Below are 13,575 nucleotides of genomic sequence, written 5' to 3'. Positions count from 1 at the left end.
AAAATTGTTTCGACAGATAAAGGTCGCATTTTTGTGAAATTACCCAGCCAAAGCGCAAGGAGTCGGCTCTATAGCCTAGCTGATACTTATTGATTTTGTCATAGTTGATTTAGTTAGAAGTAGCCTACCTTTTTTTTTTTTTTTTTTTTTTTTTTTTTTTTTTTTTTTTTTTTGAGTGGATGTTTTAAGGATGATATGTGATATTTCTCACTTGCGATTTCTAGAGTGTAATCCTTTTAGAGTAGATGTTCTTTATTTTTCCCCGTAAAGAGATAGTTTTTATGTGGATGTAGAGCTTTATAATAATGGATTTGCAGCCATCGTAAACAAACCTTCGGGTTTTTGTAGATGGCCGCTGTAAATTTGTTTGTATTTTTTATGCTAAATAAATTAATTTGAATTTGAATTTGTCTGAAAAACTTTTTTTTTATTTAAAGGCTGCAAAAGCAGAGGGTTTGGGGGGCGGCAGCCCCCCATCTGTACCTCCTAATCCCTGTATTTTTTAAGGTTCGAACTTGTGACTCAGTCTCTTTAACTCTTTAGAAAACGTAGTTTTTTTTCAAATAATATAGAGATAAAGTGATCACTATTCACGAATAATGTATATAGCCTATAAACAGGAAAGAATAACTTTTTGAAAGGATGAATTATCGTCGAATGTGGAGGTGGGCTTTTGCACGGTAAAAAGATGGTATTATAAGCTTTAATACGTGTATAAACAATGCACAGTGTGTGGAGGGGTTTTGGAGGGGGGTGTAGAAAAAGAGGGTTGCTCTCGATTAGCGAAAACCTGGAGACAGGAAAAGTTCTAATAGAGAAAAAAGACTTACTTCTTGATATGAGCGAGACATATTCGCTTTTTTATCAGACTAATATCACGTTATAACTTCAAATAAATACTGATGAGGAATGGTCCTTCCCTCGAGTATTTATACAATTCCAATAACACACAGGGATTTTCTATTTTCGAAGGAACACTGCATGTATTCCAGGAAAGCCGTCTAGACATTTACATGGGGTAAAAGAAAAACAATGGTTGTTGCCAAGAGAAATATTGGGCTTATTCCAGGAAAGTTGTCTAGACAACTATATGGGATAATAGAAAAACAAAAATAATAGATCACCTGGGAAATCTACCACCTGGAAAACAGGGCTGTCGTGATGTCACAGGGCTCTTGCAGAAATCTTGCCAGCGGAGCGGTAGAGACAGGTCACCGTATTGCACGGGTGCGAGTGGTTAAGAGCTCCATGCCTAATGGGCCGCTTTAAATCCCATGTTAATTTCCCTATGGATGCGTTTAAAATCCCATGTTAATTTTCCTATGGATGCTGTGACGTCAGAGGGCTCCGGTAAAAATCTTGCCAGTTGACCGCATTGTAAAGGTGTGAGCTATTAGGAGCTCCATTTTATTGCTACTTTTCTATTATCCCGAGCACACTCCAATTATTACGTGGGAGAAAAATTATCCTATAGTCACTAAACACGATGGAGTTTATTTTAATTTGAAAAAAAAATAATTGCCTTTAAGATTAATTTTTTTTATATATCAAATTATGAGCTATTCTAAATAATAATAATTAATATTTATTTATTTATGCCCTCTATACAAACATGAATGGGCACAGAGGACTTTATAAAATAAACGAATAGAAAACTAAAAACAATAAAACAAGAGAAGGACGACAATAATTCCTCATAATACTCATGATAGTTAATGATTAGACAATAAACAGCTCATAATGGCTCGATAATACGTAACATTAAAACACTCCCAATACATAAAACATAAACACTCGTAATAAATAGCTCAGTTTAATTAATGCTATGGCGACACAACTTTTTATCCATAAAACAAGAAAGTTAAGGTGAAAATCGATTTTATTTTCTCTAGATTGTCTAAGAAATCGATCGCATTGTTGGTCCGTTTTAACAGTAATATCAAATATTCCATATTTTTGGATACTCTAGCTATTTTTGAACCATAGTGGGATTCCAAGAAAATATTTACAAAACCAGAATAAGTACACGCGGATACGCTTTCTACTACTTTTACTTAAAATCTTCAAAAATGGAAAGATAAAAAATACATGAGGTGCCAACGGTGAACTATAAATTTGAGCAAATATGAAGGGGATGTAATATCTCCCTTTTTTCTCACCTTTGGGGGCCCCTGTGTTACCCTGAGTCAACTCCTTTTAGGTTGACTGTCATGAGGTTTCTACTACCCCAAAATAAATAAAAAGAATAGTTCCCATTAAAGACCTAGCACATAGCTAAATTTAAAAACAAAATCGGAAGCCGGTTAGTAAAGTCATGTAAATTAATGCAGACAAAATGGAGTTTTTTTTTTTAGAATCTGTGTTTTCAGGCCGGCTTAATTTTGAACAGCAGCATTCTTTCAGAAGGTGAACAAGGAATTTGGACTGGTTGCTTCTTCATTATATCAGGATTTGTCTGTCTTGTGCTTGGAGGAGAAAAAGCTAATTTTAGCAGGCAAGTTTACACTTCCATACATCTCGGAATGTTGTTATTTAGTTAAAGTTTTCGTATACTTTTTTTTATCTAATTCTCTTCTTTCACTTTTTGTAGCCCCTCCCTTCCTGAATAAAACTAATTAAAAATAATTTTTTTACATGCCTTTCTCAGAATACAGATTATAAAGTATTCTACAGTACTATTTTCGGGTTCTTGCCGAAACTCTTTCAGGGAGAAACAAGTCAGTGAAAATTTATGGAAAAGTAAAAATATTGGTAAATTTCATTGTTAAAACAAGGAATAAAGAGAGGTTATAAGTAGAGAAGGGGGTACCAGCCCGGGACGAACACATGTGCTGCCATCTACAAGTTAGTTTACTGCTGTCGGGGGACATAATTTAGTCTAGAATGATCGATCGCGTCCCCTCGAGGGGGGGTGTCAAGGTCTATCGAGCTGTTGATGTTTGGCCACGTGCGAATGACATGAGGGATGATTTACATAATCGATGGGGGAAATAATTTATTCAAGGATTATCGATCGAATCTACTCGGGGGGTGTGTCAAGGTCAATCGATCTGTTGTTGTTTGGCCACGTGCGAATGACATGAGGGATGATTTACATAATCGATGGGGGAATTATTGATTCACGAGCATGGGGAATTATGAAACAATATGATCATAGAGTCCATATTGTTTCTTTAATCTTTAGGCCTGTCACGAGTATCACCTGTGAACTTGATGTACATAATTGCTAGGGGACATCATTGATTCACGAAGGTGGGAATTAAGAAACATTAAGGCTTCTTTAATCTTTGGTCTGAGGCATCAACGTTATTTAGGTCAGAGAGAAAAATTGATATTCTATTTTCAAATAGGGCTTCATTGATCTTTAGTGTCAGGAATTATAATTGGCATCACTTGTTATCTTGGAATTATGATGGAGTCTAAAGAGATAGAAATTATATTTTTAAATACTGCTTCACGGAGCTTTAAGTCGGAGAGGTAAATTGATATTCTAACTAAACCCTAATAGTTTAGCTAGGAAAATTTATGAGATGAAGAGATTAACGTAGGAAAGGGTTTCCTAGAAATTTGAAATACGTTAGCGCAGAGATACCATTCAAAAGGAACACGCTGAAATTACGTTTAGGGATTATTTGGGCGAAACGGTTTTATCCATTTTATGGGATTATTTCGGCGAAACCGTTAGAGACATTTTGAAAGAAGATTTTAGAAATGGTTTTAGAAGAGGTTTTGAGTGTGGTCGTTATAATACACAAGTTCCATTTGAACAGTGTTGTGAGGTCCTCTACCCCAACCCCAAAGGGTTCCGATCCCCCACCACAACCCCGAAGGAAGCCCCCGGTACTCAAAGGCCCCCAAGCTCCCATAGAGCCCCAACCCCCAAACGCCCTCCTCAGACCCTCAAAGACCCTCCTCTGGTCCTCAAAGGGCCCCCGGACCCCCAAAGGGTACCCCGGACCCCAAAGGGCACCCCCAGACCCTCAACGGCCATCCCCGGGCCCCCCACAGGCCCATCGAGCTCCCAAAGGCCCACCGGGGTCCCAAAGGCCCTCCACCGGTCCCCAAATGTCACCCAGACACCCAAAGGCCCTCCCTGTGCCCCAAAGGCCCTCCCTGTGCCCCAAAGGCCCGGCCCCCGCCCCCCCTCCTCCTCCTCCCACCTCCTCCTCCTCCCCCCTCCTCCTCCTCCCTCCTCCTCCTCCCTCCTCCTCCTCCTCCCACCTCCTCCCTCCTCCCTCCTCCTCCCACCTCCTCCCACCTCCTCCCTCCTCCTCCTCCCTCTTTCTCCTCCTCCCCTCTCCTCCCCCCCCATTCCCTCCCCATTTTTTATACTTTTTTGTGCATTGAGACACAGAACGACCCCCTGCCCCCGCCCCCTCCCCCTCCAAAGGTCTGATTTTTTCAAAGTTCATTTTGAATTTCTTTCATTGAAATGCAAGAGTTGGAATATTTCAGTGGTGTTTGGTTGTGGTTTACCTTGTCACAGTTACATTTTCTTGATTTTTCAAAGTTCATTTTGAATTTCTTTCGTTGAAATGCAAGAGTTGGAGTATTTCAGTAGTGTGATGTTGTAGTTTACCATGTCACAGTTACATTCCCTTAATTTTTCAAAGTTCATTTTGAATTTCTTTCGTTGAAATGCAAGAGTTGGAATATTTCACTAGTGTGAGGTTGTAGTTTACCCTGTCACAGTTACATTCCCTTAATTTTTGATAGTCCATTTTGAATTTCTTTCGTTGAAATGCAAGAGTTGGAATATTTCAGTAGTGTTTGGTTGCGGTTTACCATGTCACAGTTACATCCCCTTAATTTTTGATAGTCCATTTTGAATTTCTTTCGTTGAAATGCAAGAGTTGGAATATTTCAGTAGTGTTTGGTTGCGGTTTACCTTGTCACAGTTACATTTTCTTTATTTTTCATATTTCATTTTGAATTTCTTTCATTGAAATGCAAGAGTTGGAATATTTCAGTAGTGTTTGGTTGCGGTTTACCATGTCACAGTTACATTCCCTTAATTTTTGATAGTCCATTTTGACTTTCTTTCGTTGAAATTCAAGAGTTGGAATATTTCAGTAGTCTTTGGTTGCGGTTTACCTTGTCACAGTTACATTTTCTTGATTTTTCAAAGTTCATTTTGAATTTCTTTCATTGAAATGCAAGAGTTGGAATATTTCACTAGTGTTTGGTCGTGGTTTACCTTATCACAGTTACATTTTCTTGATTCTTCAAAGTTCTTTTTGAATTTCATTCGTTGAAATGCAAGAGTTGGAATATTTCAGTAGTGTTTGTTTGTGATTTACCTTGTCATAGCTACATTTTCATGATTTTTCAAAGTTCATTTTGAATTTCTTTCGTTGAAATGAAAGAGTTGAAATATTTCAGTAGTGTTTGATTGTGGTTTACATTGTCAGACTTACATTTTCTTGATTCTTAAAAGTTAATTTTGAATTTCTTTCTTTGAAATTCAAGAGTTGGAATATTTAAATATTGTTATTTTTTTGTTTACAGTATAATATATAAATTTTATGGATTTTTAAAAGTTCATTTTGAATTTCTTTCGTTGAAATGCAAGAGATGGAATATTTCAGTAGAGTTTGGTTGTGGTTTAACTTGTCACAGTTACATTTTATTGATTTTTCAAAGTTCATTTTGAATTTATTTCGTCGAAATGCAAGAGTTGGAATATTTCAGTAGTGTTTTGTTGTGGTTTACCTTGTCATAGTTACATTCTATTGATTTTTCAAAGTTCATTTTGAATTTCTTTCGTTGAAATGCAAGAGTTGGAATATTTCAGTAGTGTTTGGTTGTGGTTTACCTTGTCACAGTTACATTTTCTTGATTTTTCAAAAAGCAAGAGCTGGAATATTTCAGTAGTGTTTGCTTGTGGGTTACCTTGTCACAGTTACATTTTCTTGATTTTTAAAAGTTCATTTGAATTTCTTTAGTTTAAATGCAAGAGTTTGAATATTTAAGTAGTGTTTGCTTGTGGGTTACCTTGTCACAGTTACATTTTCTTGATTTTTTAAAGTTCATTTTGAATTTCTTTCCTTGAAATGCAAGAGTTGGACTATTTCAGAAGTGTTTGGGTGTGGTTTCCAGTGTCAAAGCTACAGTTTCTTGATTTTTCAAAGTTCATTTTGAATTTCTTTCGTTGAAATACAAGAGTTGGAATATTTCAGTAGTGTGTTATTGTAGTTTACCTTGTCACAGTTACATTTTCTTGATTTTTCATAGTTCATTTTGAATTTCTTTCCTTGAAATGCTAGAGTTGGAATATTTAAGTAGTGTTTGGTCGTGGTTTACCTTGTCACAGTTACATTTTCGTGATTTTTAAAAGTTCATTTTTATTTTCTTTCGTTGAAATGAAAGAGTTGGACTATTTCAGTAGTGTTTGGTCGTTGTTTACCTTGTCACAGTTACATTTTCTTGATTTTTAAAAGATCATTTCGAATTTCTTTCTTTGAAAAGCAAGAGTTGCAATATTTCAGTAGTGTTTGGTCGTGGTTTACCTTGTCACAGTTACATTTTCGTTATTTTTTAAAGTTCATTTTAATTTCTTTCGTTGAAATGCAAGAGTTGGAATATTTCAGTAGTGTTTGGTTGATGTTTACCTTGTCACATTTACATTTTCTTGATTTTTCAAAGTTCATTTTTAATTTCTTTCGTTGAAATGCAAGAGTTGGAATATTTCAGTAGTGTTTTATCGTGGTTTACCTTGTCACAGTTACGTTCTCTTGATTTTTCAAAGTTCATTTTGAATTTCTTTCATTGAAATGCAAGAGTTGGAATATTTCAGTAGTGTTTGGTTGTGGTTTACCTTGTCACAGTTACATTTTCTTGATTTTTCAAAGTTCATTTTGAATTTCTTTCGTTGAAATGCAAGAGTTGGAATATTTCAGTAGTGTATGGTTATGGTATACCTTGTCACAGTTACATTTTCTTGATTTTTCAATGTTCATTTTGATTTTCTTTCATTGTAATGCAAGAGTTGGTATATTTCAGTAGTGTTTTGTTGTGGTTTTACCTTGTCACAGTTACATTTTCTTGATTTTTCAAAGTTCATTTTGAATTTCTTACATTGAAATGCAAGAGTTGGAATATTTCAGTAGTGTATGGTTGTGGTTTACCATGTCACAGTTACATTTTCTTGATTTTTCAAAGTTCATTTTGAATTTCTTTCATTGAAATGCAATAGTTTGAATATTTCAGTAGTGTTTTGTTACGGTTTACCTTGTCACAGTTACATTTTCTTGATTTTACAAAGTTCATTTTGAATTCCTTTCGTTGAAATGCAAGAGTTGGAATATTTCAGTAGTGTATGGTTATGGTACACCTTGTCAAAGTTACATTTTCTTGATTTTACAAAGTTCATTTTGAATTTATTTCATTGAAATGCAAGAGTTGGAATATTTCAGTAGTGTTTTGTGGTGGTTTACCTTGTCACAGTTACATTTTCTTGATTTTTCAAAGTTCATTTTGAATTTCTTTCGTTGAAATGCAAGAGTTGGAATATTTCAGTAGAGTTTGGCTGTGGTTTAACTTGTCACAGTTACATTTTCTTGATTTTTCAAAGTTCATTTTGAATTTATTTCGTTGAAATGCAAGAGTTGGAATATTTCAGTAGTGTTTGGTTGTGGTTTAACTTGTCAAAGTTACATTTTCTTGATTCTTCAAAGTTCATTTTGAATTTATTACTTTTAAATGAAAGAGTTGGAATATTTCAGTAGTGTTTGGTCGTTGTTTAACTTTTCAAACTTACATTTTCTTGATTTTTAAAAGTTAATTTTGAATTTCTTTAGTTGAAAAGCAAGAGTTGGAATATTTCAGTAGTGTTTACTTGTGGTTTACCATGTCACAGTTACATTTTCTTGATTTTTTAAAATTTAATTTGAATTTATTTCGTTGAAATGCAAGAGTTGGAATATTTCAGTAGTGTATGGTTATGGTTTAACTTGTCAAAGTTACATTTTCTTGATTTTTTCAAAGTTCATTTTTAATTTCTTTCGTTGAAATGCAAGAATTGGATTATTTCAAAAGTGTCTGGTTATGGTTTACATTGTCACAGTTACATTCTCTTGATTTTTCAAAGTTCATTTTTAATTTCTTTCGTTGAAATGCAAGAGTTGGATTATTTCAGAAGTGTCTGGTCGTGTTTTACCATGTCACACTTACATTTTCTTGATTTTTCAAAGTTCATTTTGAATTTCTTTCATTGAAATGCAAGAGTTGAACTATTTCAGTAGTGTTTGGTCGTGGTTTACCTTGTCACAGTTACATTTTCTTGATTTTTCACAGCTCATTTTGAATTTCTTTCGTTGAAAAGCAAGAGTTGGAATATTTCAGTAGTGTTTGATTATGGTTTACCTTGTCACACTTACATTTTCTTGATTTTTCAAAGCTCATTTAAATTTCTTTCGTTGAAAAGCGGGAGATGGAATATTTCAGTAGTGTTTGGTTATGGTTTACCTTGTCACAGTTACATTTTCTTGATTTTTCAAAGTTCATTTTGAATTTCTTTCGTTTAATTGAACTAGTTGGACTATTTAAGTAGTGTTTGGTTATGTTTTACATTGTCACAGTTACATTTTCTAGATTTTTCAAATTAATTTTGAATTTATATAGTTGTAATGCAAGAGTTGGAATATTTCATTAGTGTGTGGTTGTCGTTTACCATGTCACAGTTACATTTTCTTGATTTTTCAAACTTCATTTTGAATTTCTTTCTTTGAAATGCAAGAGTTGGAATATTTCAGTAGTGTTTGGTTGTGGTTTACCTTATCACAGTTACATTTTCTTGATTTTTCAAAATTCATTTTGAATTTTTTTCGTTGAAATGCAAGAGTTGGAATATTTCACTAGTGTATGGTTGTGGTTTACCTTGTCACATGTACACACATGTATACACATGTACACACATGTGCATATCATGAGCGCTCATGATAAGTTAACCTAACCTTTTCCGGTGAGTATGGTTAGGTTAGACTAGATTCAGTTAGGTTAGATTAGACTAGGTTAGGTTAGCCTACGTACGCTTCACTTAGGTTAGCTTAGGTTAGGTGAGAGACATGCGAAAAGTTAGGTGTATGATTAGGTTAGGTTAGGTTAGATCAGGCTAGGTTAGGTTAGTTAGGTTAGGCTAGGTTAGCCTACGTACGCGCGCGTACGTAGGCTAACCTATCCTAACCTAACTTAACCTAACCTAGCCTAATCTAACCTAACCTAACCTAATCATACACCTAACTTGTCGCATGTCTCTCACCTAACCTAAGCTAACCTAAGTGAAGCGTACGTAGGCTAACCTAACCTAGTCTAATCTAACCTAACTGAATCTAGTCTAACCTAGCCATACTCACCGGAAAAGGTTAGGTTAACTTATCATGAGCACTCATGATAAGCACATGTGTGTACATGTGTATACATGTGTGTACATGTGACAAGGTAAACCACAACCATACACTAGTGAAATATTCCAACTCTTGCATTTAAACGAAAGAAATTCAAAATGAACTTTGAAAAATCAAGAAAATGTAACTGTGACAAGGTAAACCACCCCCAAACACTACTGAAATATTCAAACTATTGCATTTCAAAGAAAGAAATTCAAAAAGAAGTTTGAAAAATCAAGAAAATGTAACTGTGACATGGTAAACGACAACCAAACACTACTGAAATATTCCAACTCTTGCATTTCAACGATAGAAATTCAACATGAATTTGAAAAATCGAGAAAATGTAACTGTGACAAGGTAAACCATAACCAAACACTACTGAAATATTCCAACTCTTTCACTTCAACGAAAGAAATTCAAAATGAACTTTGAAAAATCAAGAAAATGTAACTGTGACAAGGTAAACCATAACCAAACACTATTGAAATATTCCATCTCATGCTTTTCAACGAAAGAAATTCAATTTAGATTTGAAAAATAAAGAAAATGTAACTGTGACATGGTAAACAATAAGCAAACACTACTGAAATATTCCAACTCTTGCTTTTCAACGAAAGAAATTCAAAATGAACTGTGAAAAATCAAGAAAATGTAACTGTGACAAGGTAAACCACAACCAGACACTACTGAAATAGTTCAACTCTTGCATTTCAATGAAAGAAATACAAAATGAACTTTGAAAAATCAAGAGAATGTAACTGTGACATGGTAAAACAATACCAAACACTACTGAAATAATACAACTCTTGCATTTCAACGAAATAAATTCAAAATGAACTTTGAAAAATCAAGATAATGTAACTGTGACAAGGTAAACCATAACCACACACTTCTGAAATAATAAAATTCTTTAATTTCAACGAAAGAAATTCAAAATGAAAATTTAAAAAATCAAGAAAATGTAACTGTGACAAGGTAAACCATAACCATACACTACTTAAATATTCCAACTCTTGCATTTCAACTAAAGAAATTCAAATGAACTTTTAAAAAATCATGAAAATGTAACTGTGACAAGGTAAACCACAAGTAAACACTACTTAAATATTCCAACTCTTTATTTACAACTAAATAAATTCAAAATGAACTTTTAAAAATCAAGAAAATGTAACTGTGACAAGTTAAAACAAGAAAATACTCTACTGAAAGATTTCAACTAGTTCAATTCAACTAAAAAAATTAAAATTTAACAATTAAGAATCAATAAGATGTGAATGATACACGTTAAAAAACGACCGAACCCTCATGAGATAATCCAAAACGTTAATTTAAATGAACGAAATTAAAAATTAAATGTGTAAAATCACTAAGATCTCACTTTGAAAAGGTAAAAAACAACCAAACACTACTGAAATATTACAACTCTTGCATTTCAACGAAAGAAATTCAAAATGAACTTTGAAAAATCAAGAATATGTAACTGTGACAAGGTAAACCACGACCAAACACTACTGAAATATTCAAACTCTTGAATTTCAATGAAAGAAATTCAAAATGAACTTTGTAAAATCAAGAAAATGTAACTTTGACAAGGTATACCATAACCATACACTACTGAAATAGTCCAACTCTTGCATTTCAACGAAAGAAATTCAAAATGAACTTTGAAAAATCATGAAAATGTAACTGTGACAAAGTAAACCACAACCAAACATTACTGAAATATTCCAACTCTTGCATTTCAATGAAAGAAATTCAAAATGAACTTTGAAAAATCAAGAAAATGTAACTGTGACAGGGTAAACCACAACCAAACACTACTGAAATATTCCAACTCGTGCACTTCACTGTAAGAAATTCAAATAAACTTTGAAAAATCAAGAAAATGTAACTGTGACAAGGTAAACCACAACCAAACACTACTGAAATATTCCAACTCTTGCATTTCAACGAAAGAAATTCAAAATGAACATTGAAAAATCAAGAAACTGTAACTGTGACAAGGTATATCATAACCATACACTATTGAAATATTCCAACTCTTGCATTTCAACGAAAGAAATTCAAAATGAACTTTGAAAAATCAAGAAAATGTAACTGTGACAAGGTAAACCACAACCAAACACTACTGAAATATTCCAACTCTTGCATTTCAATGAAAGAAATTCAAAATGAACTTTGAAAAATCAAGAAAATGTAACTGTGACAAGGTAAACCACCATCAAACACTACTGAAATATTCCAACTCTTGCATTTCAACGAAAGAAATTCAAAATGAACTTTTAAAAATCAAGAAAATGTAAATGTGACACTGTAAACCGCAACAAAAAACTACTTAAATATTCCAACACTTGCATTTCAACGAAATAAATTCAAATGAACTTTAAAAAATCACGAAAATGTAACTGTGACAAGGTAAACCACGACCAAACACTACAGAAATATTCCAACTCGTGCTATTCAAAGAAAGAAATTCTAAATGAGCTTTTAAAAATCAAGAAAATGTAACTGTGACAAGGTAAACCACGACCAAACACTACTGAAATATTCCAACTCGTGCATTTCAAAGAAAGAAATTCAAAATGAACTTTTAAAAATCACGAAAATGTAACTGTGACAAGGTAAACCACGACCAAACACTACTGAAATATTCCAACTCTTGCATTTCAACGAAAGAAATTCAAAATGAACTTTGAAAAATCAAGAAAATGTAACTGTGACAGGGTAAACAACAATAACACACTAATGAAATATTCCAACTCTTGCATTTCAACGAAAGAAATTCAAAATGAACTTTGAAAAATCAAGAAAATTTAACTGTGACACTGGAAACCACAACCAACCACTATTGAACTAGTCCAACTAGGTAATATATACTTAATAACAACAAAATGAAAAATGAAAAAAACATAACATGGAACAATTAAAGTTTAAACAAAAGGACACCAATACGGAATTATTCCAATACCGTCTTATCAATAAAAAAGATACAAAATGTTCTTTGAAATTACCTTAACCATGTACAGGAAAAAAGTCCAAAATCAGAACGCACTCAAGAACAATTAACGAACTATAAATGTAACGAAAGAAATTCCAAATAAACATTGAAAAATCTAGAAAATGTAACTATGACACGGTAAACAACAATCATCCACTACTGAAATATTCCAACTCTTGCATTGCAACGAAAGAAATTCAAAATGAACTTTGTAAAATAAAGAAAATTTAGCTTTGACATGGTAAACCAAAAACAAACAATAATGTAAAATTCCAACTCTTGCATTTCGACGAAAGAAATTCAAAATGAACTTTGAAAAATCAAGAAAATGTAACTGTGACAAGTTAAACCACAACCAAACGCTACTGAAATATTCCATCTCTTGCATTTCAACGAAAGAAATTAAAAATGAACTTTGAAAAATCAAGAAAATGTAACTATGATAAGGTAAACCACAATCAAACACTACTGAAATATTCCAACTCTTGCATTTCAACGAAAGAAATTCAAAATGAACTTTAAAAAATCAATAAAATGTAACTGTGACAATGTAAACCACAAACAAACACTACTGAAATATTTCAACTCTTGCATTTCAACGAAAGAAATTCAAAATGAACTTTGAAAAATCAAGAAAATGTAGCTATGAAAAGGTAAACCAAAACCAAACACTACTGAAATATTCCAACTCTTGCATTTCAACGAATGAAATTCAAAATGAAATTTGAAGAATAAAGAAAATGTAACTGTGACAAGGTAAACCACAACAAAACACTACTGAAATATTCCAACTCTTGCATTTCAACGAAAGAAATTCAAAATGAACTTTGAAAAATCAAGAAAATGTAACTGTGACAAGGTAAACCACAACATCAAACACTACTGAAATATTCCAACTCTTGCATTTCAATGAAAGAAATTCAAAATGAACTTTGAAAAATCAAGAAAATGTAACTGTGACAAGGTAAACCAAAACCAAACACTACTGAAATATTCCAACTCTTGCATTTCAATGAAAGAAATTCAAAATAAACTTTGAAAAATCAGGAAAATGTAACTGTGACATGGTAAACCACAACCAAACACTAGTGAAATATTCCAACTCTTGCATTTCAATGAAAGAAATTCAAAATAAACTTTGAAAAATCAGGAAAATGTAACTGTGACATGGTAAACCACAACCAAACA

The 13,575-nt window shown here is 33.2% G+C and overlaps 1 protein-coding gene across 1 annotated transcript in view; it reads left to right on the top strand.

Moving 5' to 3' along the window:
• Positions 1 to 13,575, top strand: part of LOC148952236 (uncharacterized) — a 182,655-nt gene that overhangs the window by 13,030 nt on the left and 156,050 nt on the right. The window contains exon 2 of the mRNA XM_089089689.1: positions 2,370 to 2,494. Within this exon, the coding sequence (XP_088945815.1) occupies positions 2,370 to 2,494 (125 nt within the window). The remainder of the gene's footprint in view (positions 1 to 2,369; positions 2,495 to 13,575) is intronic.

Source organism: Artemia sp. Qi Xiang Cuo, chromosome 5, assembly GCF_049724085.1.
Source record: "Artemia sp. Qi Xiang Cuo chromosome 5, ASM4972408v1, whole genome shotgun sequence".
In the NCBI taxonomy this organism is placed as follows: Eukaryota; Metazoa; Arthropoda; class Branchiopoda; order Anostraca; family Artemiidae; genus Artemia; species Artemia sp. Qi Xiang Cuo.
The sequence above is the reverse complement of the archived record's forward strand: the minus strand, read 5'-3'. Positions and strand labels throughout refer to the sequence as shown.